Here is a 27,475-nt window from a genome sequence, read left to right as displayed (position 1 = left end):
AAACCGAAATTGTTATTGAACACCTGATGATCATTTGCTTAAAATGGTGTAAATTTATATAATGTCCATGAAAAGATTTCTTCTGTAAATTTAAACCTAATCTTTTTGCTTTATTTTTTCCTTTTCAGCGTGGAGGTCCGGAATAATCACTGACCGTGTGGCTGCTGTTTGCCATCAAAGGAATAGTCTTTACAATAAAGGACTTCCAAAGTGGCACATGAGAAGCTACATTAAACAACTTGAATAAATATTCTGTTAAAAAAAATGAAATAGAAAATTTAGATGGACACTTGTATCTCCTAATATATGTATGTTGGTCAGCTTCTCCACAAGCTTACCTAATTGTTTATATACTTATTAAAGTATACATTTTTAAATGTAGCCTATTAATTTACTCTTGATTATCAAGTATTATCAGTGTTGAGCTATTAAAAGCACACAATATCTAGTAAACTGTCATAGGTTTCCCATAATTTCACTTTTGTTTCAGTTTCCTTCCTTCCTTCCTTCCTTCCTTCCTTCCTCCCTCCCTCCCTCCCTCCCTCCCTCCCTCCCCTCCCCTCCCCTCCCCTCCCCTCCCCAGCACATACATAACTGGGGGAGTGGCAGAGGGAGAGAATCTTCAGGAGAGAATCTTCATCAGGCTCCAAGCTCAGTGTGGAGCCTGATGTGGGGCTCAGTCTCATGACCATGAAATCATGACCTGAGCCGAAATCAAGAGTCAGAAGTTTAACCTACTGAGCCACCCAGGCACCCCTCAGTTTCTTTTTAAGACATGGAAAGATTTATCAGATAGAATTGCTGCTTTTGGGAAGTGATTTTCCTGAAGTTGGATGAGGATCAGTGAAAGAATGACTCCATTATTTGTTCTTAATTTTCTTTATATTTTTCCATTCACAAAATTACTGGAGTATAACTAGTTTAAAAACCATATCCTACACTAAATAATAAAAATACAGCCAAGGTAAAACAGGTGACTTTGTGGTAGTAAAACTGGAAGTTAATACAAAAGATTATTTGTAACCTACATTCAGAAGAAAATGAATATAACATAGAAACATATAACATTGAGTAGAAACTGCAACTTACTATGTTATTAGGGGTGTTAAGAAAGTCTTATTCTTTGATTTATTTTACTGTTTTGATTGTCATCATGTGTGCAAATTCTGATAACCACTAACTTTCTCAAACTTAATGTCTGAAATCCTCTTAAAATCGACCTAGATATTTACCTTATTAAGGCAATTTATGAAACTTTAATAAGGTCTTACAATGCCAAGGGTATGTATTATTGTGAAACTAAAGCCTCACAAAGCGAAATAAATTTTCTTCCATACCTTGAATGATTTCTAGAATATGCTTTAAAGAAGTCATCCTTAATAGTAAGGGTAGCTAGTGGGCAATAGACCGAGTCAAATTGTTGAGTATCGCTCAGTTGCCTGCCAATTAAGCTTTACTTTTTCTTTCTTTTTTCTTTTTTTTTTTCTTTTTACTATTCCAGGGTTGTGGCCTAATATAAATATTGCCCATCTCAATTATCAAATATGAGACTGGTATTTGGTGGTAGCAATAAGCTATTCTGGTGATTCATAACATGATTCATGATTTTTTTTTTTTAAACCTGTTTGGAAAGTTTTGTTAAAAAATATCACCATTCTCTTTTTTTCTCTCTGTAATTTTTTCATTTCAGTAAAAGGAAGCCAAGGACAATTTTTTTTTTGCTTTCAGAAACAGAGTGGGTTCAAGTAACGAAGACTGATTTGTGTACTACTGTGGGCCAGCAGTCAGGAACCCCATACTAGAACTGTCTGAAGTTCACCTTACTACAGATCCTACCATGAAAGTTGCAGTGAAAAAATAGATCACTTTTATAGAATCTTTGAACACAAGTATGACAAAAAGGCATATTCAGTGGGAGTTGGTGTCACAGGATGAGTTCCCAACAAGGATAGTATAGAAAGAATTCTGGCTTAGCTTTAAATAGCCTGTATTTTCATTTCAGAGTGAAGCACTTAAAATGTGTAACCATCAGCAAATTGCTGAATTTGTTCAAGTTTTTCAGTTTTCCTCTCCAATACTATACAGTGTGATAGGCGGGATCACAGTAGTGATCAGTACATACAAAGTATGTATTACTTTGTAGCAATTGAAAACTTAATGACTAAATACCCAAAATGTAGTGGCTAAAAACAACAATAATCAATAGCTCATGGTTTCTCTGGGTCTGGAATTCTGGACCGTTTGGTTTGGCAGTTGTGCTCAGTGTCTCTCATGAGGCTGCAATCAGATGCCAGAGAGGACTGCGGTTATCTGGAAGCTTGACTGGAGCTAGATTATCTACCTCCAGTGGCTCATTCACGTGGCTGGCAAGTTGATGCTGGCTGTTGGCGGGAGGCCCCAGTTCTTCCCCACATAGGCCTCTTCACAGGGCTACCTGATTGAATTCATGATACGGTGGCTGACTTACCCCAGAGCAAATGATCTATGCTTGCAAGGCAGGCAGAGCAATGCCTTTTATGATCCAGACTGAAAAGTTACAACACTCACTTCTGTCATATTCTACAGGTCACACAGAACAGCCTGTTTCACTGTCAGAGGAGACTGCACAAGCGCATTGATACAGAATGGAAGATTCATTGGGGCCATCATGAAAGCTGGCTATTGCTAATGGGTGCAAGTGCTTTCTAAACTGTATAATGCTATACAGATGACAAAAGGTATTTTATGCATACAGTGACCTAATGAATCCAGAATATGACCTAAACAACTGCCTTTTTACCCTACTTAAAATGTCCCCAGATAGGAATTACCTTGTCAACAGCATAGTATAATGTGATCATCAATTCATATGCCATGATATACTTTGGAGCCTCTAGCCTCACAGGTGTATCATCACATTTAGCTCACTACTTAGCTTATTGCTACTACAAGTGAGGTTAAATTAATATTAAAGTGAGGGAACTTTGAGGGAACTTTAAATTCTGTGATTCCCATATATTATTAGGTATGACTTGACACAATTAAGAGACAATGGTAAAGATGGTGTGTTTGTGTAATGTATGAGAAGTTTGCCTATGAACATATCAGAGCTCAATAAAAACCCAAGTGACAAAGAGCTGGAAGGTGACCAGTAATAGTTACGCAATGACAAACAGCACTGTCAGACCCTATTCTAAGGGTTTTGGAAATGTGAAGTCATTTAAGACTTGCAGCAACCCAATGAATAGTTGGAAACTAGGAACCAAAAGGTAAATACTTTGCCCAAGTAATAAATCTAGTGATTGAATATTTGTGGGGCCAGTACTCAAATGCAGGCAGTCTAGATCCAGAGCAAGAACTCAACCTTTACATTACCTTGACTAAATTATGAGTGTTGGTATTCTGCCTTTTTCAACTCTGAATATTCGCAACTCTTAGAAACAACAAATGCTCCAGCTCAAAACCTTGGAATTACTGTTTTGTTTTTCCTCCCCCCACAACCCATATCCAGGCTGTCAGTAAATCTTATTGGCTAGAAGCCAAAATGATACCACCTTACATAGCTTACTGCAATAATTCTTTCACAGGCCTTGATTTTTTTCTTGCCCCTTTAAGTCTGTACTGCTGTCAATGTAAAGGGCCATAGTGAACTTTAAAACAATCAGATCACATTACTTTGCTGAAAACTCTACAGTGGCTTTTTTTTTTTTTTTTTTTGGCAGTGTCTTTTCAGTGATGTCTTTTAACATCTATTTAATTTTTTTTTAACCTTTGTTTTTATTTTTGAGACAGAGAGAGACAGAGCATGAATGGGGGAGAGTCAGAGAGAGGGAGACACAGAATCTGAAACAGGCTCCAGGCTCTGAGCCGTCAGCACAGAGCCCGACGCGGGGCTCGAACTCACGGACTGAGAGATCACGACCTGAGCTGAAGTCGGAAGCTTAACCGACTGAGCCACCCAGGCGCCCCTTTTAACACCTATTTAAAACTGCAAGCCCTACTATATCCCTTTTCCTGCTTTATTATCTCTATAGGACTGAATTCTGTGTACCATATTTTATCTCCTTCCATTGGAAAGCATGGTTCCTTGTCCTTTTCCCTCCTGATTTCTCAGACCCTGGCACATAGCACTCAATATACATTCGCTGAATAGTGAATTAATGTGTTGAAAACTTGTGCGAATCAAGGTTGAGTACTGCTCACAGCTAACAAGCACCTACTATGTCTAAACTTTCTGGATATCTGATTTACTCTTCAAAACCACTTATGATGTATCCTATTTCCATTCTACAAAGTAGAAAACCGATGATCAGATGTCTGTTCCACAGTACAAAATTCTTCAGCTGACTTGGAATTTTTTCTCCCGGTAGTGCTTCTTTACAAAGGACTGAAGTAAGAACGCCACTTGGCCAGCCCTAAGGAACTGGATTCTCTTCTAAGTAACCTGAGATTGCGACGCTAGGCGTCCATAGCAACCGTGGCGCCCTGACGCCCTTGCGCAATTACCAGAAAGCGAGATTCGGAATAAAGAGGTCAAGCCTTCCACACTCATACATTAAGCCCCGAACTCAGAACATCGTAGCAGAACGCTGACCTGTCTCCGGTAGTGAAGGAAATATCTAACTTAAAACCGTAACAGGGTTACAGTCACCACCTAAAACATTCCGCTTCCGGGACCAGCAGGCTGTGGCGAGGCGCGGCGCGGACTACGCGGAAACGCCAACAGGCCTGACTCGTGCAGCTTCCGTAGGGGAAGCTCTGGCCGGATTTAGCCGCTTCCAGCTCAAACCGGAAGTAGGGGCGGAGCTAGTAAAGCGTCGGCTCCCCGTCAACGGAAGTGGTTGTTGGAGGCTCTAAGGTAGCTTTAAATTCCTGCTGTCTCGGGAGCTCGCCCTTTACAGTTGGAGTCGGGTTTCGTGCGACGGATGGCGGTGGACGTGAAGTCGCGAGCAAAGCGTTATGAAAAACTGGACTTCCTCGGGGAGGGACAGGTGAGGTTCCCGGGCGGGATTCGGGGGGACCTGAGCCGAGAGCGCGGAGCCGCCTGACACACTCGCACGTTTTCTGGTGGAAGTCAGAGGACTGGCCTGGCTTCTCCTTCTTTTTGGGCGAGTCGGCCCGTGTGTGTACCCTAGAGGAGAGCTCCCGAGTGGTCCTCCCTTTCTGAAGAATAGACTGGAACGGGCAGTTTATCACCTCACCACGTTTCAAGCAGCCGCGCATCTTCAACAGCCGTGGGGTGTTTGCTTCTCCAGATCTGAAAAAGTGACAAGGCAAACACAAAAGAGCCCCCACGAACTTAGATTGTTTCTGCTTTTCTCTGTAGTTTGCCACGGTTTACAAGGCCAGAGACAAGAACACCAACCAAATTGTCGCCATTAAGAAAGTGAGTTACCGTCTGTTATTTTTCCTGGAGTCTCTGAGCATATCTGTGTGTGTGAGCTCTTGCATGGGCTTTTTACTACTCCTGACCGTACTCTGCTCATGAGGAGTTATTTATGTCATTTTCGGGGAAGGTAGAATTTATTAGTATTTTGTGTTCCAAGATGGAACTCGGTTGAACTAGTTTTTTGTTGTTGTTCCATTAGTTGAAATAAAGAGGAAGCTGTACGTTACGTTTGCTTTTTAAACTCAGACGTGGGTAAGGGGGACAAGGACTCATCTGTTGGGTCCTTAGAACTATTTTAATATCCTTATCTTCCCAGGTCACCGTTTCTGCCACACCTGCATCCATTTTGTGCATCGTCTGTATTTTCTTTCTTTTTTTTTTTTATTAAGTTTATTTTGAGAGGGGGAGGAGGGTCAGAGAGAGGGAGAAAAAGAATCTCAAGTAGACTCTGTACTGTCAGCAGATTCGAACTCACAAAGCGTGTGATCATGACCTGAGCCACAATCAAGTCCTACAGCTTAATGGTCTGAACCGCCCCCGCCCCCCGCCAGGCGCCCCTCATCTGTATTTTCTGTGTACAGATTTTCCATGTAAGGCTTTTACGAGCATTATCATTATCATTTAAAAAAATTATTTTTGTAGCTTTTTGACTTGGATTCATTCAAGAAACTTCAGTCATATTTAGCTTATTTTCTACATGTCAGGCACTTTCACTTAGGTTTTTTCTTTTAGTCTTCAAAATAGCCATGTGAAATAAAGTATCCCTATATAATACTTGAGATGCCTGAGCTAAGAAAGATTAACTCGTCAAGCTGACACAGATCCTAACTGATAAAACTAGAATTTCAATCCAGGTGTTTTGATGCCAGGTTGCGTGTTCTTTCCTGTGCTACTGAAATCAGTAACCCTCTGAAAGAGAGGCTGTTGTCACATTTCAGGGCCTGTTGGGGGAGGTGATCTCCACCTTCTTATTGTTCCTGTTGCTGTTTGAATCTGTTTCTCATTCAAAATTCCTAACTCCTTTGAAGCATATCCCCCTGATTCATTTAATGCCTGACTTCCTATCTCCCTTTGCACAGTTATTTTTGCTATTTTTGTCTTTTCACTTTTTCTGGCTTCTCTCCGCTTCATTTCCCAATTTATGTTCTGTAATCCAGCACTGTAGCTATTCCTGTGTAAAAGCCTAATCTATTCTGACCCTTTCTGAAGTTATGTTTTTATTTCTACCCGTGGTTCACTATATTCTAGCCCCACTGACCTTTCTGTCCCTTGAACACATTAAATTCAGTTCGTTCCCAGGATCATTGCAGCATCATATGCTGCCTTCTGGTTAGCATATTTTTCCTCTAAAACTTGGCATGACTGATTCCTAATCTTGAAAACTCACTCACATGTCTGTTCCACATAGAGGCCTTCACTGGTCACCCTTGTCTTCTTTGCCATATTTCTCCGTTATCTTCATAACATTTATCAAAATCTGAAGTCCTCTTATCTATCAACTTATTGTGTGTCTACTTCCACTCAAATAATACTTTGGTCTGTTGCCAGTAGTTTTGTAGATATTTATTAAAAATGTATTAACCTGGGGTGCCTGGGTGGCTCAGTCACTTAAGCGTCCAACTTCAGCTTAGGTCATGATCTCATGGTTTGTGAGTTTGAACCCCTGTGGGCTCTCTGCTGTCAGTGCAGAACCTGCTTTGGATCGTCTTTCTCTCTCTCTCTCTCTCTCTCTCTCTCTCTCTCTCTCTCATGCTCCCGTGCTCACGCATACATGCTCTCTCTCAAAAATAAAATAAGACATTAAAAACTATAAATAAAAAATAAAAATGATTAACCAGACTGATATAATTCCTTTAGTGTTAGTATATTGAGTTCTGTGTTGTCTGAAAATCCTAGTGGGGTTTGTTTCGTTTGGGGTTTTTTTTGCTTGTTTTTAACGTAAGTTAGGATTTAAAATCCATCCTGTTTCTCTTTGATAGACTTTTACCCCTTGACGGTGACTCACAGTGGAATCTTCTTTTATTTATTATTTCTTTAATTTTGAGAGAGAGAGAGAGCGAGAGAGCAAGGGAGAGGGGCAGTGGGAGAGAGAGAGAGAGAGAAAATGTCTTATGCAGGCTCCACTCTCAGTGTGGAGCCCGGTGCAGGACTCGATTCCACTACATCGGGATAAAGACCTGAGCCAAAATCAGGAGTCAGATGCTCAACCGACTGGGCCACCCAAGTGCCCCGTACATTTATTCTTTTAATATCATGTTTAAGTAATTTCTGCCAGCCAGTAAGTATAAGGCTTGACTCACCATCCCAGGATCAGGAGTTACATGCTTTTCCTACTGAACCAGACAGGTGCTCCTTTACATTTAATTTTTATTTCCAATAATACATCTTTGTGGTTTTAAAATAAAAGGCCAAGGCTTTTTAAGGTGCTTGACTCTTCTAGCCCTGTTTTTCACTCCTTGGAGCAATCACTTTCAACTCCTATAATTTGCCTCTGGTATTTACTTTTTTTTTTTTTTTTAATGTTTATTTATTTTTGATAAAAGAGAGCGAGAGAGACAGAGTGCAAGTAGGGGAGGGGCAGAGAGAGAGTGAGACACAGAATCCGAATCAGGCTCCAGGCTCTGAGCTGTCAGCCCAGAGCCTGACGCGGGGCTCAAACCCACAAACCACGGGATCATGACCTGAACCAAAGTTGGATGCTTAACCAACCAAGCCACCCGGGGGCCCCAAAATTTGCTTCTTTTTAAGCAATCTCTACACCCAACTTGGGGCTTGAACTCACAACCCTGAGATCAAGAGTCACATGTTCCACCTATTGAGCCAGCCAGGCACCCCTTTCTGGTATTTACTTATTTCTGTTTCATTAAATAATTTGCTTACATCGTTATTTCTTGAGACCCCCCCCTCCCCCAAACCTCGTTTTAGGCATTCTTTCTGCTATAGATTTGATGTTTTTGGACCTTCCCCTCCCAACACTCAAAATTTTTACTTGTTCATTTACTAACATTTGTGCTTAATTTTACAAAAAATGAATATTCTGTATTCTTTCACCTATTGTATTTTGGACTTTTAAGATGTCATAGAGGTAAGTGGAATATTTAATTTCTACTGAAATTTATAAAATAGCATTGATCTCTACCTCATCTTTTTAAACAGACCATACTGAATTTATGTTTCCCAATTTATTTAACCAATCCTGTATTAGTGGCCTTTTGGAGTATTTTGTTTACTTGCTGGCTGGCTGCCTGCCTGCCTAACCCCCCATATATAAATTTTCTTTAGCAGTTTGTTTTTCTGATGCAGCATTATTTCTGAAATCTTCTACATGGATACTGTAGATCTGGTTTATTTATGATCATTGGTGATTAGATTTCATCATATGACTACAGTAAAATTTGCCCATCCAAATTCTTGTTGATAAACATTTAGGCTGTTTTGTTGTCTTTATGTTTTCCCTTAAAATAGCCCTATAGACATTCATATGTCTATATCCTATTCATGTGAGTTTCTTTAGAGAATATGTCCTTATTTGAAGCCAACTATGAATTATTATTCTTTTAGGGAATATATAGCATCAGCCTCACCACATATTGTTAGATTGCTCTTCAAAGTGGTTGGACTAGTTTGACCTCCTCCCCACATTCTTATCATATTTGTATTGTCAGATTTTACAACATTTGTCAATTACCTGCATCAGAAATAGTATATGATTAAAAAAAAACAAAAAAACAACAAAAAAAGAAATAGTATATGATTGTTTAAATTAATTGTTTAAAATAATTGTTTCAATTTCTCTGATTACCAGTTAGATTGATCATCCTTTCTTAGTTTTATTAACTTTTTAGACTTTCTCCTATGAGTTTTTCTGTTAGCTTGCTTACATTTTTTCCTTCCTGTTGATTTGGTGGAATTCTTTATATATTCTGGGCATTGACCCTTTGTCAAAAATACGAACTACAGATATCATCTCCCAGTCTTCGACTAGACTTTTAGTTTATATACGGTATCTTCTGAAGCACAGAAATTTAGAATTCTGTTCTGGTTGAATTTGTCCATTTTTTTCCTTCATGGGTTTCCATTTTGTATGCTTGCCAACCTCCAGTTTGTAAAGGATTCTATTTTCTAAATATTTTAAAATACTGCTTTTCACACTTAGGTCTTTGTTCCATCTGGAGTTAATTTTTCTATTTTGTGTAATATGAGGATCCAGTATTTTTTTCCTTGCTGACCCAGCATAATTGATAGTCTGTCCTTTTCCTGGTGAGTTGTAACACGAAGTTCTGCATTTAGTTGTAGTGCCATGTTCCATTATATACTTGGATCTGTTTCCGGGCACCGTACTTTTTTTCCATTGATTGATTTTTTTCCATCCTTGCTCAAGTACTATAGTGTCTTTAATTATTACTGCCTTATAAAAAGGCTTGAAATCTGGTAAGTTGCACATACCTGTTTTTCTTCAAAATTACCTTGTCTACTTTATCTGCCATTTGGGAAATTTCTGACAATCAGAATTTGATATGAATTAGATATTACATGGTGCTGAGGCATTATTAATAATTTTGTAGGTATGAAATAGCATTTTGCATATGTAAGAAAATGTCTATTTTAGAGGTGCCTACTTAAGTACCTGGGGATGAAATGACATGAAATGTGAGGTTTGTTTTAAAACATTTTAGCCAACAGAAAGGGGGGCAGAGATTAATGATGTAGTAAGTGAGGGTCACCTGAGTGGCTCAGTAGGTTGAGCATCCAACTTGGTTGAGATCATGATCTCATGGTTGGCGAGTTCGAGCCCCATGTTGGGCTCTCTGCTGTCAGCATGGAGCCTGCTTGGAATCCTCTGTTTCCCTCTCTGCCCTTCCACCACCTGCATGCGCTAGCATACTCTCTCTCTCTTTCTCACAAATAAACATTGAGGCACCTGGGTGGCTCAGTTGGTTAAGTCTCTGACTTTGGCTTCAAGTCGTGATGTTGAAGTTCTTGAGTTTGAGCCTGGCATTGGGCTCTGTGCTGAATGCTCGGAGCCTGGAGCCTGCTTCGGATTCTTTCTCCCTCTATCTGTGCCCCTCTACCACTCGCGCTTTGTCTCTCTCTCAAACATTAAAAAAAGTAAACATTTTAAAAATAATAATAATGAAATAAGTGTGGCAAAATACTGATAATTGTTTAATCTGGGTGATGAAGTAGATGACTTCATGAAACTAATGTATTTTTCCTGTGGTTGGAAAATGTAATAATTTTGGGGGCACCTTCCTGGCTCAGTCGGTTAAGTGTCAGACTTCGGCTCAGGTGGTGATCTCGTGGTTCATGAGTTCAAGCCCCACGTCCACCTCTGTGCTGACACCTCAGAGCCTGGAGCCTGTTTCAGATTCTGTGTCTCCCTCTCTCTCTGTCCCTCCCTTGCTTGCTCTGTCTCTTTCTCTCAAAAATAAATTAAAAAAAATTTTTTTTAATCCAGAAAATTAATAATTTTTAAAATTGTTCTTAGCTCCTTAATATCCCATGTAGAATTTAGAATCGATTTGTCTTCTTTTTCTTTCTTCCTTTCTTTCTTTCTTTCTTTCTTTCTTTCTTTCTTTCTTTCTTTTTTAAATTTTTGTAATCTTTATTTATTTTTGGGAGAGAGAGAGAGAGAAGCAGAGCTCCAGCGGAGGTGGAACAGAGAGAGAAGGAGACAGAATCCGAAGCAGGCTCCAGGCTCTGAGGTGTCAGCACAGAGCCCTATGTGGGGCTTGAACTCATGAGCTGTGAGTTCATGACCTGAGCTGAAGTCAGACACTTAAACGACTGAGACACCCAGGTGCCCCTGTCACTGTTCTTTAAAAAATGTTGTTGAGATTTGGATTTGGTTGCATTGAACTTAAAGAAAATTTATGTATTTGGTATATTTATGATAGTACTGAGTTTTGCTGTCCATGAATGTGGCATTTGTTTATTTTGGTCTCATTTTTAAGCATGTTTTAATATTCTTTTATAATTTAGTTTTGGAAGGCTTAGCACATCTGTTGTTAGATTTATTCCTAAAGTGCCTTATGTTTTTTGATGCTATACTAGTCTATCTTTATGTAAAAAGTTGTGTCTGTAGTATTCTAGGGAGATGTCTTTCTATGTCTTTTAATCTATATTTTTTATCATTATCAAGAATCTTATTTTTTTAATTCCAGTATGGCTAACATACAGTGTTACATTAGTTTCTGATGTACAATATAGTGACTCAACAATTCTATATGTAACTCACAGTTTATCATAAGTGTACTCTTAATCCCCTTAACCTATTTCACCCATTCTCTCTACCTTCCCTCTTTGTTCTCTGTAGTTAAGAGTCTGTTTCTTGGTTTGTCTCCTTTTTTATTTGAGTTTGTTTTGCTTCTTAAATTCCACGTATGAGAGAAATCATACGGTATTTGTCTTTCTCTTACTTATTTCACTTAGTGTTATAGCCTCTAGATCCATCCATGTTGTTGTAAATGGCAAGATTTCGTTCTTTTCTTTTTTGTGGCCGAGTAATAGTCTATTGTGAATATATGTACCACATCTTTATCTATTATTCATCTGTAGATGGACACTTGGGCACTTGAGTTGCTTTTGTTGGGCTTTTGTAAATAATGTTGCAGTTAACACAGGGGTGCATATATCTTTTTGAATTAGTGTTTTCATATTCTTTAGGTAGGTAAATACCCAGTAGTGAAATTACTGGATCCTGTGGTAATTGTATTTTTAATTTTTTGAGGAACTTCTGTACTGTTTTCCACAGTGGCCTCAATCAGTTTGTATTTAGTTTTTTAGGTACAATAGCTTTTTCAGAAGTAGTTCTTTTTTATTTTGTTTTGTTTTGTTTTTTAGTATTCTTGATTGCATTTAGTCATTGTATAAAGCAGTGAGTAAGAGACTGGTGTAAGCCTGAACCTATTAATGCAATTTGTTATACTTATTTTTTTATTGTTACACTTATTAATGGTAACAACAGTTAAACCATTTTTTGTATTCCTAATTTGTAATTTTGCTTTTTAGAAACTGTTTCCCTAAGAGCATATTATTGGGCATATTAATAAACATGTTACTTTAGAGGCGCCAGGGTTGCTTATTTGGTTGGTTGAGCATCCGACTTTGGCGCAGGTCATGGTCTCGTGCATCTTGAGTTTACGCCCTATATTGGGCTCACTGCTGTCAGCATGTAGCAGCCTTTGAATCCTTTGTCTTCCTCTCTCTGCCCCTCCCCCACTTGCGTGGGCCCTCTGTCTCAAAAAAAAATACATAAACATTTTTTTAAAACATGTTATTTTATGTTTATATGTTATGTATTTCCTCCCAAATAGGCTACCTTGAAGTGATATTTTTGTTTGTTAATCAGGATGCCCTCAGTTACTTTTCCACATTTAATCTTGCAAAGATACAGGAGACATTTATTTTCTTAAGTCCATTATTTGAATGTATAACTTAAAAACTTAAAGAGTGAGGAATGGTAGGTACTTGATCCTTTTCTTATATTGTTAATTTTGCTTTTCAAATTCGTGATTTGGACTCTCTTCTTGCTTACTAGCTACATGTAAGTTGCTACATGTTTTTACTGTGGCTATGTATTTTAAGTGTTTGTATTTTATGCATGAAGTCTAAAATAATTTAACACATTTTTAGTGTTTGTTTTTTTTTCCCCCTCTACCAGATTAAACTTGGACATAGATCAGAAGCTAAAGATGGTGAGTATTTAATGTAATCTGACCAAACAGGATAAGTGTTTCTTCTCACTGAGGAAGTTCAAGTATTAGTGTTCTAAGTGGCTCTGGGTAGAGTTTTTGCAGGGTGCTAGAAGAGTGGACTCAGGATAGAGACAGGATATCGGTGATATCCACCATTTGGTTGTTAAGAGTCATGTAAGTCACTCAAGTCATCTGAGTAAATGGAACATAGCAAAGTTATTTATCAGTGGCTTGTCTTGCAGCCTTCATTACTGTTCAACGTGTTGTTGTAAGCAGTTTATTCTTTGTCTTAGCTTTTAATTACTTTAAAAATTCAGGATATAACTTCATAGAAGTACAGAAAACTCTCTGGAATAAATGTATGGAGGAAAATATCTTTATCCCTTCCACACCCTTGTGTGCTATAGTGTTAAGTCTTATTTAGTCATCGAGAACTAGTTTTTATAAAAAGGATCCATCATCTATTTAACAGCTAGTACCAGATCTTATTTTAAATTAGGAATTCTATCTTTTGTTTTGGGAAAGATACTGTCTTACCACTGTTTTGCTGTTACCATCAAGAATCTGTTGCTAATATTCATAATGTAAGAAGGAGGAAGCTCTTGACATATTGCCTTCATGTTACAAGCCGACACCTGTTATTCCAGCAGTCTTCTAAAGTGATATGCTGCAAAGTGAATACTTTTTGTCATCATTTATCATAGTCTGTGTGAAGCTAGTTTCAAAATAAAGCAGTATAAAAGAAAACCAGATGTCATAAAAATTGGCAAAGTAGCCCTTATTTTTCTGTAGAATATGCATATCTATTCCCCGAAAGACTAACCTTTCCCCAAAAAATATGTTTGTAAGAAGATATGAGACTTCAGAATTGCTTTTCACATTTTGCTCTGCTTTTTTATATAGGTATAAATAGAACAGCCTTAAGAGAGATAAAATTATTACAGGAGCTAAGTCATCCTAATATAATTGGTGTGAGTATGATCTACGTTGTTTCTGGGATATGGGACCCTGCCATTTCTGAATGTGGTAGTTGTTGATTGAAGGCTCAGCAAGATGAGTTGTTTTAGGTGAGCCTTGTAAAAAAGCTTAAAAGTTTATCATGCCGAAATGTATTTTTTGTTCTAATTGAACTGGGGGCAGTGTCTTTAAAACCGTACAACTGATGAAATAAATTTAATTTTGTCAAAAATTATTTTGAAGCCTAGAGAGCTCTAACATGCATAAGCTTGAGTAAGCTCCCTACAACTCTGTGCCATAATTTCTACCTCATAGGGTTGTTGTGAGACTAGTTAATTTATTGAATGTGTGCAAAGTACCTGGAAAATAGTGCCTGGCATAGAGATGGCATATAATGAATTATAGCTGCCACTGCTATTTATAGGATTTTCTTAAATACTGAGCATGGTAATTTTTCTGAATTAGAGACTGAGGTGAGATTTTCATTAATGATTTCTTAATTATAACTGAAAATTTTGGAGGAGAATTTAAGTAGTTAGTGACTTTTTAAAAAATGTTTGTTTATTTATTAGAGAGAGAGAGCACGTGAGCAGGAGAGGGGTAGATAGATATTCTCAAGCAGGCTCCATGCTCAGCACAGAACCTGATGCGAGGCTGGATCTCATGACCCTGAAATCATGATCTGAGCTGAAATCAAGAGTCAGACACTTAACCAACTGAGCCACGCAGGGACTTCTAGTGACTTTTTAAAAATATTAAAGTTTAGTATTTTTGTGCTTCAAAGTACTAATTCCTAGGGGGGAAAAAAGGATAAATGTCAAATTTAATAAAATAATTCAAATTTAACAGGGAAATATCAGCAGTCCAATGCTAGTTTAAATTTTTTGAAACTACTTTGGTTGGTATAATTTTCAAGTATTTAATAGAGAATCAGATTTTGATCTTTTTTTTTTTAATACTGCTTTGCAGCTCCTTGATGCGTTTGGACATAAATCTAATATTAGCCTTGTCTTTGATTTTATGGAAACTGATCTGGAGGTAAGATTAAGATTCGTAGAGAAATTTTTTTTCTCTCTAAATCAAAAGAGAACCTAAATGTTTATTTTCTGTGTTTAAAGATACTGTTAGTCAAAGGAATGCTTAATTTTGTTGAAACGTGAATGTACTCCCCCGCCCCCACCAGAATGACAGAGAGAGAGAGCATTTGTGTTTGAGCACACAGGGTAGAGTCAGATGGAGAGGGAGATAGAGAATCTCAAGTGGGCTCCAGAGCCAGCTGAAAGCTCTACTTGGGGCTCAGTCTCACAACTGTGAGATCATGACCTAAGTCACAATCAGAAATCAGACGCTTAATTGACTAAGCCACCCAGGCACCCCTAAATGTGAATGTACTCTTTTTTTTTTCTTTTAATGTTTATTTATTTTTGGGACACAGAGAGACAGAGACAGAGTGTGAGTGGGGGAGGGGCAGAGAGAAGGATACACAGAATCCAAAGCCGGCTCCAGGCTCTACACTGTCAGTGCAGAATCCGACACAGGGCTCAAACTCACAGACCTTGAGATCATGACCTGAGCTGAAGTTGGTCGCTTAATTGACTAAGCCACCCGGGTGCCCGAGTATTCTTAAGTGAAAGATCTTTTGAGTCATTTAGCCATATTCCCAGTGTTAGATACAGAGATTTGGATTTCAAAGCATTTTTGTTGACCAAGTTCCCTATACTTTATTGACATTATTTTTAGATAAATGAGTATCAGGTCTTTCAGAATTTCCATATTATTACAGAATATCATCTTTTTGAAAGCCAAATTTTTGTTTTTGAGAAATTAAAATGTTACGGTTTTTCTTAATTGAATCTCAAAAATTGACAATCCAGGGATGTTGAACAACTGAAAGTCTCATATGCTGCTGGTGAGAATGCAAAATGGTACACAGCCAGTTTGGAAAATAGTTTGGCAGTTTCTTAAACAGTTAAATACACACATAAAGTACGATCTCGCAATACCACTGCTAGGCATTCAAGAGAAACAAAAACCTGTCTACACAGAAATCAGTTGGTACACAGATGTTTAGCTTTATTCATTATTGCCCAAATTGGAAACAATCCAGTACTCACTTTTGTCTAGTGAATATATAAACAAACTGTGGTATATCTATATAATGGAATACTTTTCGGGAATAAAAAGAAATTAACTACTCAATTAAGCAACAGTATAGAGAAATCTCAAATGCATTGTACTAAATGAAAGAACCCAGGTTCGAAAGGCTGTGTATTATATGATTCTATTTATGTGATATTATGGCAAAGGCAAAACTAAAGGAATAGAAATTGGATCAGTTGTGGCCAGGATTGGAGTGGAGGGAAGTACTGGGTACAGTGGGGCCTGAGGCAATTGGGGGTGGGAGTGAGGGTTATAGAACTCTTATCTTGATTATGGTAGTGATTACACAACTGGATATGTTTGTTAAAACTCATGGAACTATGCACCAAAAGGGGCATATTTTACCTGAATCTGATTTCTTTTTTTGTTTTTGCAAATGGGATTGTTCTGTTAATTTTTCTTTCTGCTACTTCCATATTAGTGTTTAGATATGCAACAGATTTCTCTATATTGATTTTGTATCCTGCCACTTTCCCGAATTCACTTATCAGTTTTAGTAGTTATTTATTTTTATTTTTTTTCAATATATGAACTTTATTGTCAAATTGGTTTCCATACAACACCCAGTGCTCATCCCAAAAGGTGCCCTCCTCAATACCCATCACCCACCCGCCCCTGCCTCCCACCCCCCATCAACCCTCAGTTTGTTCTCAGTTTTTAAGAGTCTCTTATGCTTTGGCTCTCTCCCACTCTAACCTCTTTTTTTTTTTTTTCCTTCCCCTCCCCCATGGGTTTCTGTTAAGTTTCTCAGGATCCACATAAGAGTGAAAACATATGGTATCTGTCTTTCTCTGTATGGCTTATTTCCCTTAGCATCACACTCTCCAGTTCCATCCACGTTGCTACAAAGGGCCATATTTCGTTCTTTCTCATTGCCATGTAGAACTCCATTGTGTATATAAACCACAATTTCTTTATCCATTCATCAGTTGATGGACATTTAGGCTCTCTAGTAGTTCTTTAAATACTATGTGAATCTTTAGGGTTTTCTATATATAGTATTATGTCATCTGCAAACAATGAAAGTTATTTCTTCTTGCCAGTTTGGATACCTTTTATCCAAATCTGATTTCTAAAAAAATAAAATGGGTATTTTTAGCTAGTATAACTTAAAAATCTAGGAATAAACTGCCTTTAAGTACAGTTCACAAATAATGCCATCAAAACTCAGTCTTGGACTTTAACTTAGCTCTATTTTCTACTTTGTTGCCTTCCTTCTCAATATAGTGCCTAATTTCTCATTATAGTGGCTCAGGCACTTCAGGCTCAGATCCTTAGAGTTTATTAATCTCTAAAGAAAGAGAAGGTACTTTGTCCTTTTTCATTCTAGCAGAAGTACTTGGCCTCTTTAATTAGCTTGTCTAGGATCACATGTCCATCCCTAAACCAGTGTCCTGGATAACAGGCTTCAGTTTGGTGGTTGCCTGTGCCTGGGTCTTGTATCTAGCTCTAGAGGCCACAGGTAGTGGTCAGTCCTGTTTTACATTCAAACAAATGATGAATGCTGTTATCAGAAGGGGCTGTACATCCTGGGGCAAGCAAAACAACAGATGTTCACTATTAGTGACATAGTGAAATCTTTTAAACAGAACAGGAGGAGAGAAAGCACCAGAAGAGATATTTTTCTAACCATGTAACTTGAAATTCTGACAGTGCTTCCTAAGGAGAGTTAGGCAGTCTTTCTTGAGATTGTTCTGTAGAATGGATAAATTGATTATATGTCTGTAAATGATTTTATGTGATATAATTTATTTGGAATAATTGTGTATTATATACCGGCTTTGCAGGTGATAATAAAGGATAATAGTCTAGTGCTGACACCATCACACATCAAAGCCTACATGTTAATGACTCTTCAAGGGTTAGAATATTTACATCAACATTGGATTCTACATAGGGTAAGGTTTTTATCCAAGTATGATTGATTCTTTATATTTTAGTCAAGGTTTATGTAGCCAATTATTACATAAATGGTCTGAATATGTAAATTGTTAAAAATATAGCTGGACCCCATTTTATCCCACCTTCTTCCTCTGTGTTCCCTTCAGTTGTTCCAGGAGGTGGTGCTATGAGGATTCTAAAATACTATGTGAAATTTAAAAATGGAAGAGACCCAGTTCATTTTTTTCATAGATGAAGAGCTAAGTTGCTAAGTCACCTGACCAAGGTTATATGTATTTTTTCAAGGTCAGTAGCTGGTAACTGACAGAGTATTAGAATCTAGATGTTTGGGTTAACTCCAGTGTTCTTTGTGCTGTATTGTTGTGACAGAAAAAAAAAATACAGTGAGAATCTGGATTAAATTATACAATCCTAAAATTGTTTTAGAAAAACAAAATTTCTAAGAACTCTCAAAATCTATGAAGTAATAAAATTTCTGAAATAGTTGAGTCATTGTTAGAAACATCCAGCTATTGAAACAAGACTGATTATCTAATAAGTAGATGTTCTTAGATATTCTGTTTAGATAAATAGCTGAGAATATATAATTTGTAGTCCGTAATCCTCATATCCTAAACTTGGGATCCCTTTGAGGTTATTGCTAATATCCTTATAGTATAGATTTTGAAGGATATATTCCTCATCCTCTCTAAATGCACAATGTTTTTATTTACCAAAGTTCAGATGGCAGCAACTCTTTGTTGAGTTCATAGTCATTACACTAGGCTGTTCACAGCAACCTTGTAGGTAAATTGAAGCTCAGTGATCCAAGGTCTCACCAAAGTAATATAACCAATCTTAATTTTTCTTTGGTAGGATTTTATATCAGTGAGAAAAATATTGATTATTATTTAAATTTGGGGTTTACCCTGTTATTACAAAGTTTAAAGTTAAGCCAACTAAGTGTATTGTTATAATATTCTCTTGTGCCCTGCTTATGTATTTATTTAAAACCTCCATGTACAGGATCTAAAACCAAATAACTTGTTGCTGGATGAAAATGGAGTTCTAAAACTGGCAGATTTTGGCCTGGCCAAATCATTTGGGAGCCCGAATAGAGCATATACACATCAGGTTGTAACCAGGTAAGAATTTTTTAAAACACTGAAAACTTACATTGTGTGGGATTTTTTTTTTTTTTTTTAAACAAGTTCTCCGTGGGCCCAACGTGGGCTTGAACTTATGACCCTGAGATTGAGAGTCCTATCTCTGCCGACTGAGCCAGCCAGGTGCCCCTTGTTGTGTAGGATATTAATCACAAATGAGCATCATTTGGCTTCTTTGATATATCTCGGCAGAGTTCAGGAATTGTGGTGTTTTGCTAAAAACATGGACCTCTTTACGTTTAACCACAATGAAAAAAATACAGCCATTTTTTCAAATGGAGTTCAATTAAGTCCGTTTTCAGACATTTACCTAACAAGTTTTGGGACTAATTTATACCATTTCTACATTTTAGTTAGGTTGGCTGGAACTGTAGTGGCTATTTTTTTACATATTTACCTGATTGGGGGGGGGGGTTGTGTTTATTTTATAGGTCATTAAGTGATTTCATGTTTTAAATCATTCAGTATGAATAAAAATTCTCTAAAACAGTACATTGATAACTGGAGTTTTCATGTTTTTAGTACTCATGTTTTATACTTTTTATGTATAAAAACTAAAAAAAATCAAATGAAATAGATAGGGACAGATTTTATAATTCTAGTCAGGATGTCATTTGTTAATTTCCAAGTCTATTTTAAGGATCTGAAATTTCCTCTGTGAAAGGGTTTAAAAGGATAAGAAAGTATGGGGCAGCCTGGGTGTGAGTGGCTCAGTTGGTTAAGTGTCTGGCTTCGGCTCAGGTCATAATCTCATTATTTGTGGATTTGAGCCCCACGTTGGGCTCTGTGCTGACAGCTTGGAGCCTGGAGCCTGCTTTGTGGATTCTGTGTCTCCCTCTCTCTCTGCCTCTCCCTCTCTTGTACTCTCTCTCTTAAAAATAAATAAAACATTAAAAAAAAAAAGAAAGGATAAGAGAGTAGGAATTGGAGACCATAAGAACAGACAGCTTTTCAGAATAACTAGAGAATGTGGAGACAGCTATTGGAGGAGGTAGGGTCCAGAGAATTTTTTGTTGTTACTTTGTTTTTTAGTTTATTTCTTCAGGCTGAAGAAATAATGTTGTTTGTACATTATTGGTAAAAGTCTAGTGAAGAAGAAAACGTTGATGTGGGAGAAAATGGAGAGGATTTCAGTATTCTTTAAAATAAGCAAGAGAGGGTCACCTGGGTGGCTCAGTCAGCCGAGCGGCTGACTTGGGCTCAGGTCATGATCTCACGGTTTGTGAGTTCGAGCCCTGCATCGGGCTCTGTGCTGACAGCTTGGAGCCTGGAGCCTGCTTCAGATTCTGTGTCTCCCTCTCTCTCTGCCCCTCCCCACTCATGTTCTCTCTCTCTCTCTCTCTCTCAAAAATAAATAAATGTTAAAAAAAAAAGAAGAAAAAAAAATAAGAGAGCAAGGTCTCTCATACCCACAGTTGAGATACTGGCTTTAAAATAGTCCAGAATAGGGGCATCTGGGTTGCTCATTCGGTTGAGCGTCCAGTTTTGGCTCAGGTCATGATCTCACAGCTCTTGAGTTCGAGCCTCTCGTCGGGCTCTGTGCTGACAGCTCAGATCCTGGAGCCTGCTTCAGATTCTGTGTCTCCCTTCCTCTCTCTGCCCCTCCCCTGATCGTGCTCTGCCTCTCTCTCTCTCTCTCTCTCTCTCTCTCTCTCTCTCTCTCAAAAATAAAATAAACATTTTAAAAAAAAGGAATAAATAAACATTTCAAAACAAAACAAAAAAAACAGTGCGGGATGATTTAGCTGTAGTTACAGATGGAAAGGCAGGTTGTGTGAATACAAATGACTAGGTGAATCTGTAGAAAATTTTTTTTTGTTTTGAAAAAACAATTTTTTTTCCCATTACTTGAATTTTTTTCAGTGAAGTTGGAAGTAGGATTATAGGCTTAGGGGAAAGATGGTATTGAAAGTTTCAGGAGAAAGAAGGTGTCAGTCATCTAAGAGTGGAAGAGTGAATGGACCAAGGATGTGTTTAATTTCTAGTATGGAACTGATTGGTTTTACAGCCAGTTTTTCTTGAGTTATATCTGTAAACATGAATTTCATCAGTGGGATGATGTTTCGCTGAGGAGTTTTCTCCAAGAAATACTTTAATAATTTCATTTTAAATTATTTTAAAATTCATTTTAAATTATTTTAAAATTCATTTTAAAATTAAAATATTTCTGGGGTACCTGGGCGGTTCAGTTGGTTAAACGTCTGACTTGGCTCAGGTCATGATCTCGTGCTCTGTGGGTTCAAGCCCTGTGTCAGGCTCTGTGCTGACAGCTCAGGGCCTAGAGCCTGCTTTAGATTCTGTGTCTTCCTCTGTCTCTGTCCCTCCCCTGTTCATGCTCTCTCTCTGTCTCATTCATAAATAAATAAATAAACAAACAAACAAACAAAACTTACAATATTTCTTTTTGTTCTTCAGGTGGTATCGGGCCCCCGAGTTACTATTTGGAGCTAGAATGTATGGTGTAGGTGTGGACATGTGGGCTGTCGGCTGTATATTGGCAGAGTTGCTTCTAAGGGTAAGTCTAGGATTGATGTATACACTACAGTATTGTAATCAGTATTCTTATAACTTGGGTAAGATTATCTTCCCATTGATAATTCTCGAAGAGGAGCGCCATTCTTATAATAAAAAGCCTACAAGCTGACCAGTTAAAAAAAAAAGCCATCTTCCCCAGTGTAGCCTTTTGTTAATGTTGATGTGAGGTGAGAAGATCTCTCATTTAGGACAATGAAGGTTTTATTATAGGACATTTCTATGTTCTGAAATACAACTATAATAAAATCTTCGTTAGGCCATAATATGGTAATATCTATGCAGTAACTAAATGTGTTAGGATGAACTTTTGTAGTCCTGGGACATTTTTAGTTTGGGGCTGTTTAAAATTACACTTTAAGAGATGTGTAAAACCAGCCATTGCAGCTGCACTATATAACTAAACCTTGTGTGAGAAGATTATTTTAGTTCTCTTCAAACAAAGCAGACATGTTGGTCCTCTCAACCAAGGATTCGGCTCTCAACAGAGCATTCCTCTCAACTGAGACCATCTTAAAACAAGACATCATCTCCTACCCTGGTGGAGACAAAGATGGTGCATGAGAAACTTTTCTTTAGCTATAAAGTTGGGTTTAGCCTTTCTGAATGATGACAGCAAAGGAATATTGGGGAGTCCTTCTGAAGCTGAGAGTTTTTTCCTCCTTACATTCCAGATATTCCAACCCCAACTGTTTTCAAGTGACACGTATTTAAAGAAATGTAAACCCAAGGCACAAAAATACAGCTTTTTAGTTTCTTGAACACAGAAAACAGCTTCTATACACCAGTTACTGTTTTGTTGTTTATTTGTTTTTGAGAGAGAGGGGGCGCAAGAGAGCAAGGGACAGAGAGGAGAGCAAGAGACATTCCTCTGAGGGGCAGAGAAAGAGAGAGAAAGGGGGTCACCTGAAGCGGGGTGAGAGAGAGAGAAAGAGAAGCAGAGCTCACCTGAAGCAGAACTCGTGTTTTTACCTGAAGCTGGACTCGAGCTCACCCGATGCAAAACTTGAATTCACGAACCATGAGATCATGACCTGAGATGAAGTCGGACACTTAACCAACTAAGCCACCCAAATGCCCTGCAAAGTTGACTTCTTAAATATCTTTCTTAGTTTAGCGTGAGTTATATGCATCATTTTGAGAAGCTCATTCCTCTGGGTGCTTGCAGAAGAAACCCTCACACATTTAGATTTGAAGATGAATAGTAATCTGTGTGCTAGTAATGGGTCTTGTGGATCAGCTGGCTCTGCTACCCACAAAAACAAAGAATTTACCAGAAATTTACATTTGAGGATCATTTAGTTCCCCCAAACAGTTCATTCATTACCAAGATAAAGCCAGAATTCCTTGGCCCCTAATATTATGATTTATCATTCCATTGAGAAAGTAAGTAGAGAGATAGCAGTTAAGAGTGAACAGGTTAACAAGAGACTTTTTTTTTTTTTTTTTTTTTTTTTGGGACAGAGAGAGACAGAGCATGAACGGGGGAGGGGCAGAGAGAGAGGGAGACACAGAATCGGAAAGAGGCTCCAGGCTCCGAGCTGTCAGCCCAGAGCCTGACGCGGGGCTCGAACTCACGGACCGTGAGATCGTGACCTGGCTGAAGTCGGACGCTTAACCGACTGCGCCACCCAGGCGCCCCAACAAGAGACTTTTAATGATAGAGAACAAACTGAGGGTTGATGGAGGAAGATGGGTGGGGAATGGGCTAGATAGGAGATGGATATTAAGGAGGGCACTTGTGATGTGCACTGGGTGTTGTAAGTGAGGAATTCTACTCCTGAAACCAATATTACACTGTCTGTTACCTAATTGAAATTAAAATAAATAGGTGCGCATGGGTAACTCAGTTGATTAAGCATCCGACTTTTGGTTTTGGCTCAGGTCATGATCTTACGGTTTAGGGATTGAGCCTTGCATTGGGCTCTGCACTGACAGTGCTGAGCCTGCTTGGGGTTCTCTAGCTCCCTCTCTCTCTCTCTCTCTACCCCTCCTGTGCTCTCTGTCTCTGTCTCTTTCTCCCTTTCTCAAAATAAATAAATACTAAAAAAATAAATACAAAAATAGTTTAAATAAATAGATTAGAAATTGTGGACCTGGTTGGAATCACAGTTGGAGTTTTATTAGCCATTGGCCTTGTTGCTTGAAGGTTATGAAGAAATTAATGGTTCCAGTTGATGAAGAACTGTACCATTTTGCCATACTTTAGTCCTGCACAATTGAAGAAAAATGTTTCCTATTTTGCTATTTTTCAAATGTTTTCTATTTCAAATTCTTCTGTGCTCATTTAAAAATGTTCATGGAATTGGGACGCATGGGTGGCTCAGTCGGTTAAGCATCCTACTTTGGGTCAGGTCATGATCTCACAGTTTGTGAGTTTGAGCCCCGCATTGGGCTCTGTGCTGACAGCTCAGAGCCTGGAGCCTGCTTCGGATTCTGTGTCTCCCTCTGTCTTTGCCCCTCCCCCACTTACGCTCTTTCTCTCTCAAAAATAAGTAAACATTAAAAAAATTTAAAAAATATATTCATGGAATTGCTGTCCACACAGTTCTGAATCTGTGGTGAGATCCTGCCATCCAAACAATTGAATGCAGTTTAGTTCAAAAGATTTGCTGTTATCAGCATTCAGCCTTTTTTAAAGTGTTGTTTTCTTTATATTATATTTTATAAACAATAAATAAGCTTATGTCCAACCAAAGTAGTCAGTATTGTTTAAATCATTTTATTTATTGTTTTTAACTGTATTTTTGAGAGAGAGAGAAAGAGTCCATGTGGGGGAAGGGCAGAGAGAGAGGGCGACATAGAATCCAAAGCAGGCTCCAGGCTCTGAGCTGTCAGCACAGGGCCCAGTGTGGGGCTCGAACTCAAATAAATCATGAGATCATGACCTGAGCCCAAGTCAGAGACTTAACCGGCTGAGCCACCCAGGCACTCCTGTTTAAATCATTTTAGATAAAAGCAAATTGATCTGCGGTCTTAACATCCTCTGTGATTATTAAATGAAAAAGAACACATTTAATTTATGATCTTCGTATGTTCTTTTTCATAATCATATTTTGAGACAATGATTAATAGAAAATCTAAGCTGGGATATTAACTAGTGAGCAACTGTCTTATATCTGATCTAGATAGTTTCAAGGATATCATTTTAGTTTATAAAGAAGTCTGTAGTTTGGGAAGAACATTTTATGCCTTACGTAAGGACACTGAGCATCTTTCAGGCCTGTATTAAAGCCTTCTCTAGGGATAATATGGTGATACAAAGGTTAATCAACCAATTACTGCCTGCTCTTCTTTTGTTTCATTTAAATGATCAGGATCCAGACCTGTTGGCTTCACTCTGTCATTCTAATACTTCATTTGAGCTGTATTAGCTCAGACCACAGTTTTCATCAGTTGGTTTTGCATAGACTCATTGGTATACAAGGTGCTAGAGGCTAAAGTGTGCTAGTTATTCAAGAACTATATTGTTGATTATGTCTATTGCATTAAAACATTGCCAGTCTTCTAATATTTGGTTTATGATCCCTGCCTCCCTATAAAGACATGCGAAAGAAAAAATAAATTTCTCCATTATAATTTTTTTTTTTAAATGAATATGAACTCAATTTAAGAAGAGATTTCATGGGGCGCCTGGGTGGCTCAGTTGGTTGAGCATCCAACTTTGGCTCAGGTCATGATCTCATGGTTTGTGGGTTAGAGCCCCACATCAGGCTCTGGGCTGACAGCTCAGAGCCTGGAGCCTACTTCAGATTCTGTGTCTCCCACTCTCTCTGTTGCTCTCCCACTCACGCTCTGTCTCTCTCTCTCTCTCTCTCTCTCTCTGTCTCTGTCTCTGTCTCTCTCTCAAAAATAAACATTTAAAAAAATAAAATGAATAAAAGATTTCATGAATGGCATCAAACTGAAAAGAACCAGAGGGATGTCCCTCTTGGTTTCCTTAATCTTAGTACTCTTGGAGTCAGCATCTCTCTTCTTTTTAGGATTAATTTGATTCTTTTTCCTAAAACTAAAAAGATTTCATTCACATACTTAGTCACAATTGTGTGTTGGTGAAATTTTGGTATCCTCTAAGAAGGTATTTTAGAACAGGAAAAAACAATAAGAAGCACAGGCTTAATGTTTGTGTTTGTAATATGTAGATATATTATCTGAACATTATACAGTTGTGTTAACTAAATATGGATGACTCACTAGCCCAAATTCCATATTTAGCAAATGAAAATTGGTTAAGACTATTAGCTATTAAGAACGAGATTGGAAAAGAGCCCTGATATGGACTTATATGTATTATACATAGTATTAAATATAGCCATTGAAATTACTAAATGAAAACCAGAAGTAGTTATTCATGACTAGAAAAAAAAAAAACATTGATTGTTGTGGGTTACATACTGGACCCACTACCTGCTCAGACATGACAGTGCATTTCTTTTTTTTTTTTTAACATGTTTATTTTTTTAATGTTTTCTTTTTTTATTTTTATTTTTGAGAGAGAGCAAGCCAAAGTGTGAGCGGGAAAGAGGCAGAGAGAGAGGAAGACAGAATCAGAAGCAGGTTCCAGGCTTTGAGCCATAAGCACAGAGCACGACTCGGGGCTCGAACTCACGAACCGTGAGATCATGACCCGAGTTGCAGTCAGGCACTCATCTGACTGAGCCACCCAGGCGCCCCTGTTTATTTTTGAGAGAGACAGGTGCAAGTAGGGGAGGTAGAGAGAGGGAGACACAGAATCCGAAGCAGATTCCAGGTTCTAAGCTGTCAGCACAGAGCCCAACATGGGACTTGAACCCACAACTGTGAGATCATGACCTGAGCCGAAGTTGGACGCTTAACCAACTGAGCCACCCAGGTGCTCCATGACGGTGCATTTCTTAGTCAAATTGCTTTGATGTTTAATATAGGGAAGACATTTTCAAAATAAAGTGGTAATTATATCTTAAAGATTTTTGAGATGGCAGGGCAACACCCCCGCTTATAAATGATCTCTAAAAATATATTTAAATGCCATGTTTGAAACTAGGAGATAGATGCCCATAACACTATGCCAGAAGATGTGAAAACAGAAATGAAGAAAGGCTAGAAATTATCAGAAAAAGATGCCAGCTGGAGGCAGTATGCGCTTAACACACAGAATCCTGAAGTGGCTTAGTGAGAAGCACTTGTGATCATTGATGGCAATAATGAAGTGTCAGACTAAAAACTGGGGTTGGTTGAGAAACTTACATATGGAACAATTAATACCAAGGTCTCCAACACAGCCAGTTCACTTCCCTTCCTCCATCCAGACTTACACCTAACTTATCCCTCCACTAGAGATAGGTTTGTCTAAAGAAATTTAAACACAAGTCTCCACACATAGCTGTCCTTAGACATAGTGGAGGATGTGGGTGAGTTGCTAGGGTGAAAACATACAAATTACATGAAAGTCATATACTGAACAGTAAAACCTTCAATTTAGTCTCCTGCTTAGCTCCCAGAACCCTCATAGCTTTTGTAATAACCTGTAGTAACTCTTTAATCCAGGCAAAAGATCAGAAGATCCTTTACTGGAAGAACTGAATGGTCCCAGAGGATAGACCCACAGATAACTGGCATTAAACATCCCACCCATTCTTTTTAGAGAAAGCCCAGGAGTTTTTATTACCTTACCTTTAAATATGAATGGTTAGCCAATGACTACCACATAGTTACCAAGGATTTCCAGATATTTG

General features: G+C 38.2%; 2 protein-coding genes across 11 annotated transcripts in view; both read left to right on the top strand.

The window, feature by feature from the left end:
- The window catches only part of KGD4 (alpha-ketoglutarate dehydrogenase subunit 4), a 12,232-nt gene extending 10,889 nt beyond the window's left edge, over positions 1 to 1,343 (top strand). Inside the window, exon 4 of the mRNA XM_078449205.2 lies at positions 129 to 1,343. Coding sequence (XP_078305331.1) covers positions 129 to 146 — 18 coding nt within the window. The 3' untranslated portion in view covers positions 147 to 1,343. The remainder of the gene's footprint in view (positions 1 to 128) is intronic.
- A 3,046-nt stretch (positions 1,344 to 4,389) lies between these two features.
- CDK7 (cyclin dependent kinase 7) overlaps positions 4,390 to 27,475 on the top strand; it is a 62,305-nt gene continuing 39,219 nt past the window's right edge. For 2 of the 10 annotated variants that reach the window (XM_060635622.3, XM_060635621.3), the window contains exons 1-8: positions 4,404 to 4,970; positions 5,306 to 5,365; positions 13,032 to 13,065; positions 13,969 to 14,036; positions 14,992 to 15,060; positions 17,970 to 18,080; positions 19,090 to 19,208; positions 21,645 to 21,744. In XM_060635622.3, coding sequence (XP_060491605.1) covers positions 4,905 to 4,970; positions 5,306 to 5,365; positions 13,032 to 13,065; positions 13,969 to 14,036; positions 14,992 to 15,060; positions 17,970 to 18,080; positions 19,090 to 19,208; positions 21,645 to 21,744 — 627 coding nt within the window. In that variant the 5' untranslated portion in view covers positions 4,404 to 4,904. Of the gene's footprint in view, positions 4,971 to 5,305; positions 5,366 to 13,003; positions 13,066 to 13,968; positions 14,037 to 14,991; positions 15,061 to 17,969; positions 18,081 to 19,089; positions 19,209 to 21,644; positions 21,745 to 27,475 lie in introns of all 10 variants that reach the window. The other 8 variants (XM_060635628.3, XM_060635623.3, XM_078449184.2 and 5 more) reach the window with 8 other exon arrangements.

The sequence above is a fragment of the Panthera onca genome, chromosome A1 (assembly GCF_046562875.1).
Source record: "Panthera onca isolate mPanOnc1 chromosome A1, mPanOnc1 haplotype 2, whole genome shotgun sequence".
NCBI lineage: Eukaryota > Metazoa > Chordata > Mammalia > Carnivora > Felidae > Panthera > Panthera onca.
Note: the sequence above shows the minus strand (reverse complement) of the source record. Positions and strands in the feature narration are given on the sequence as shown.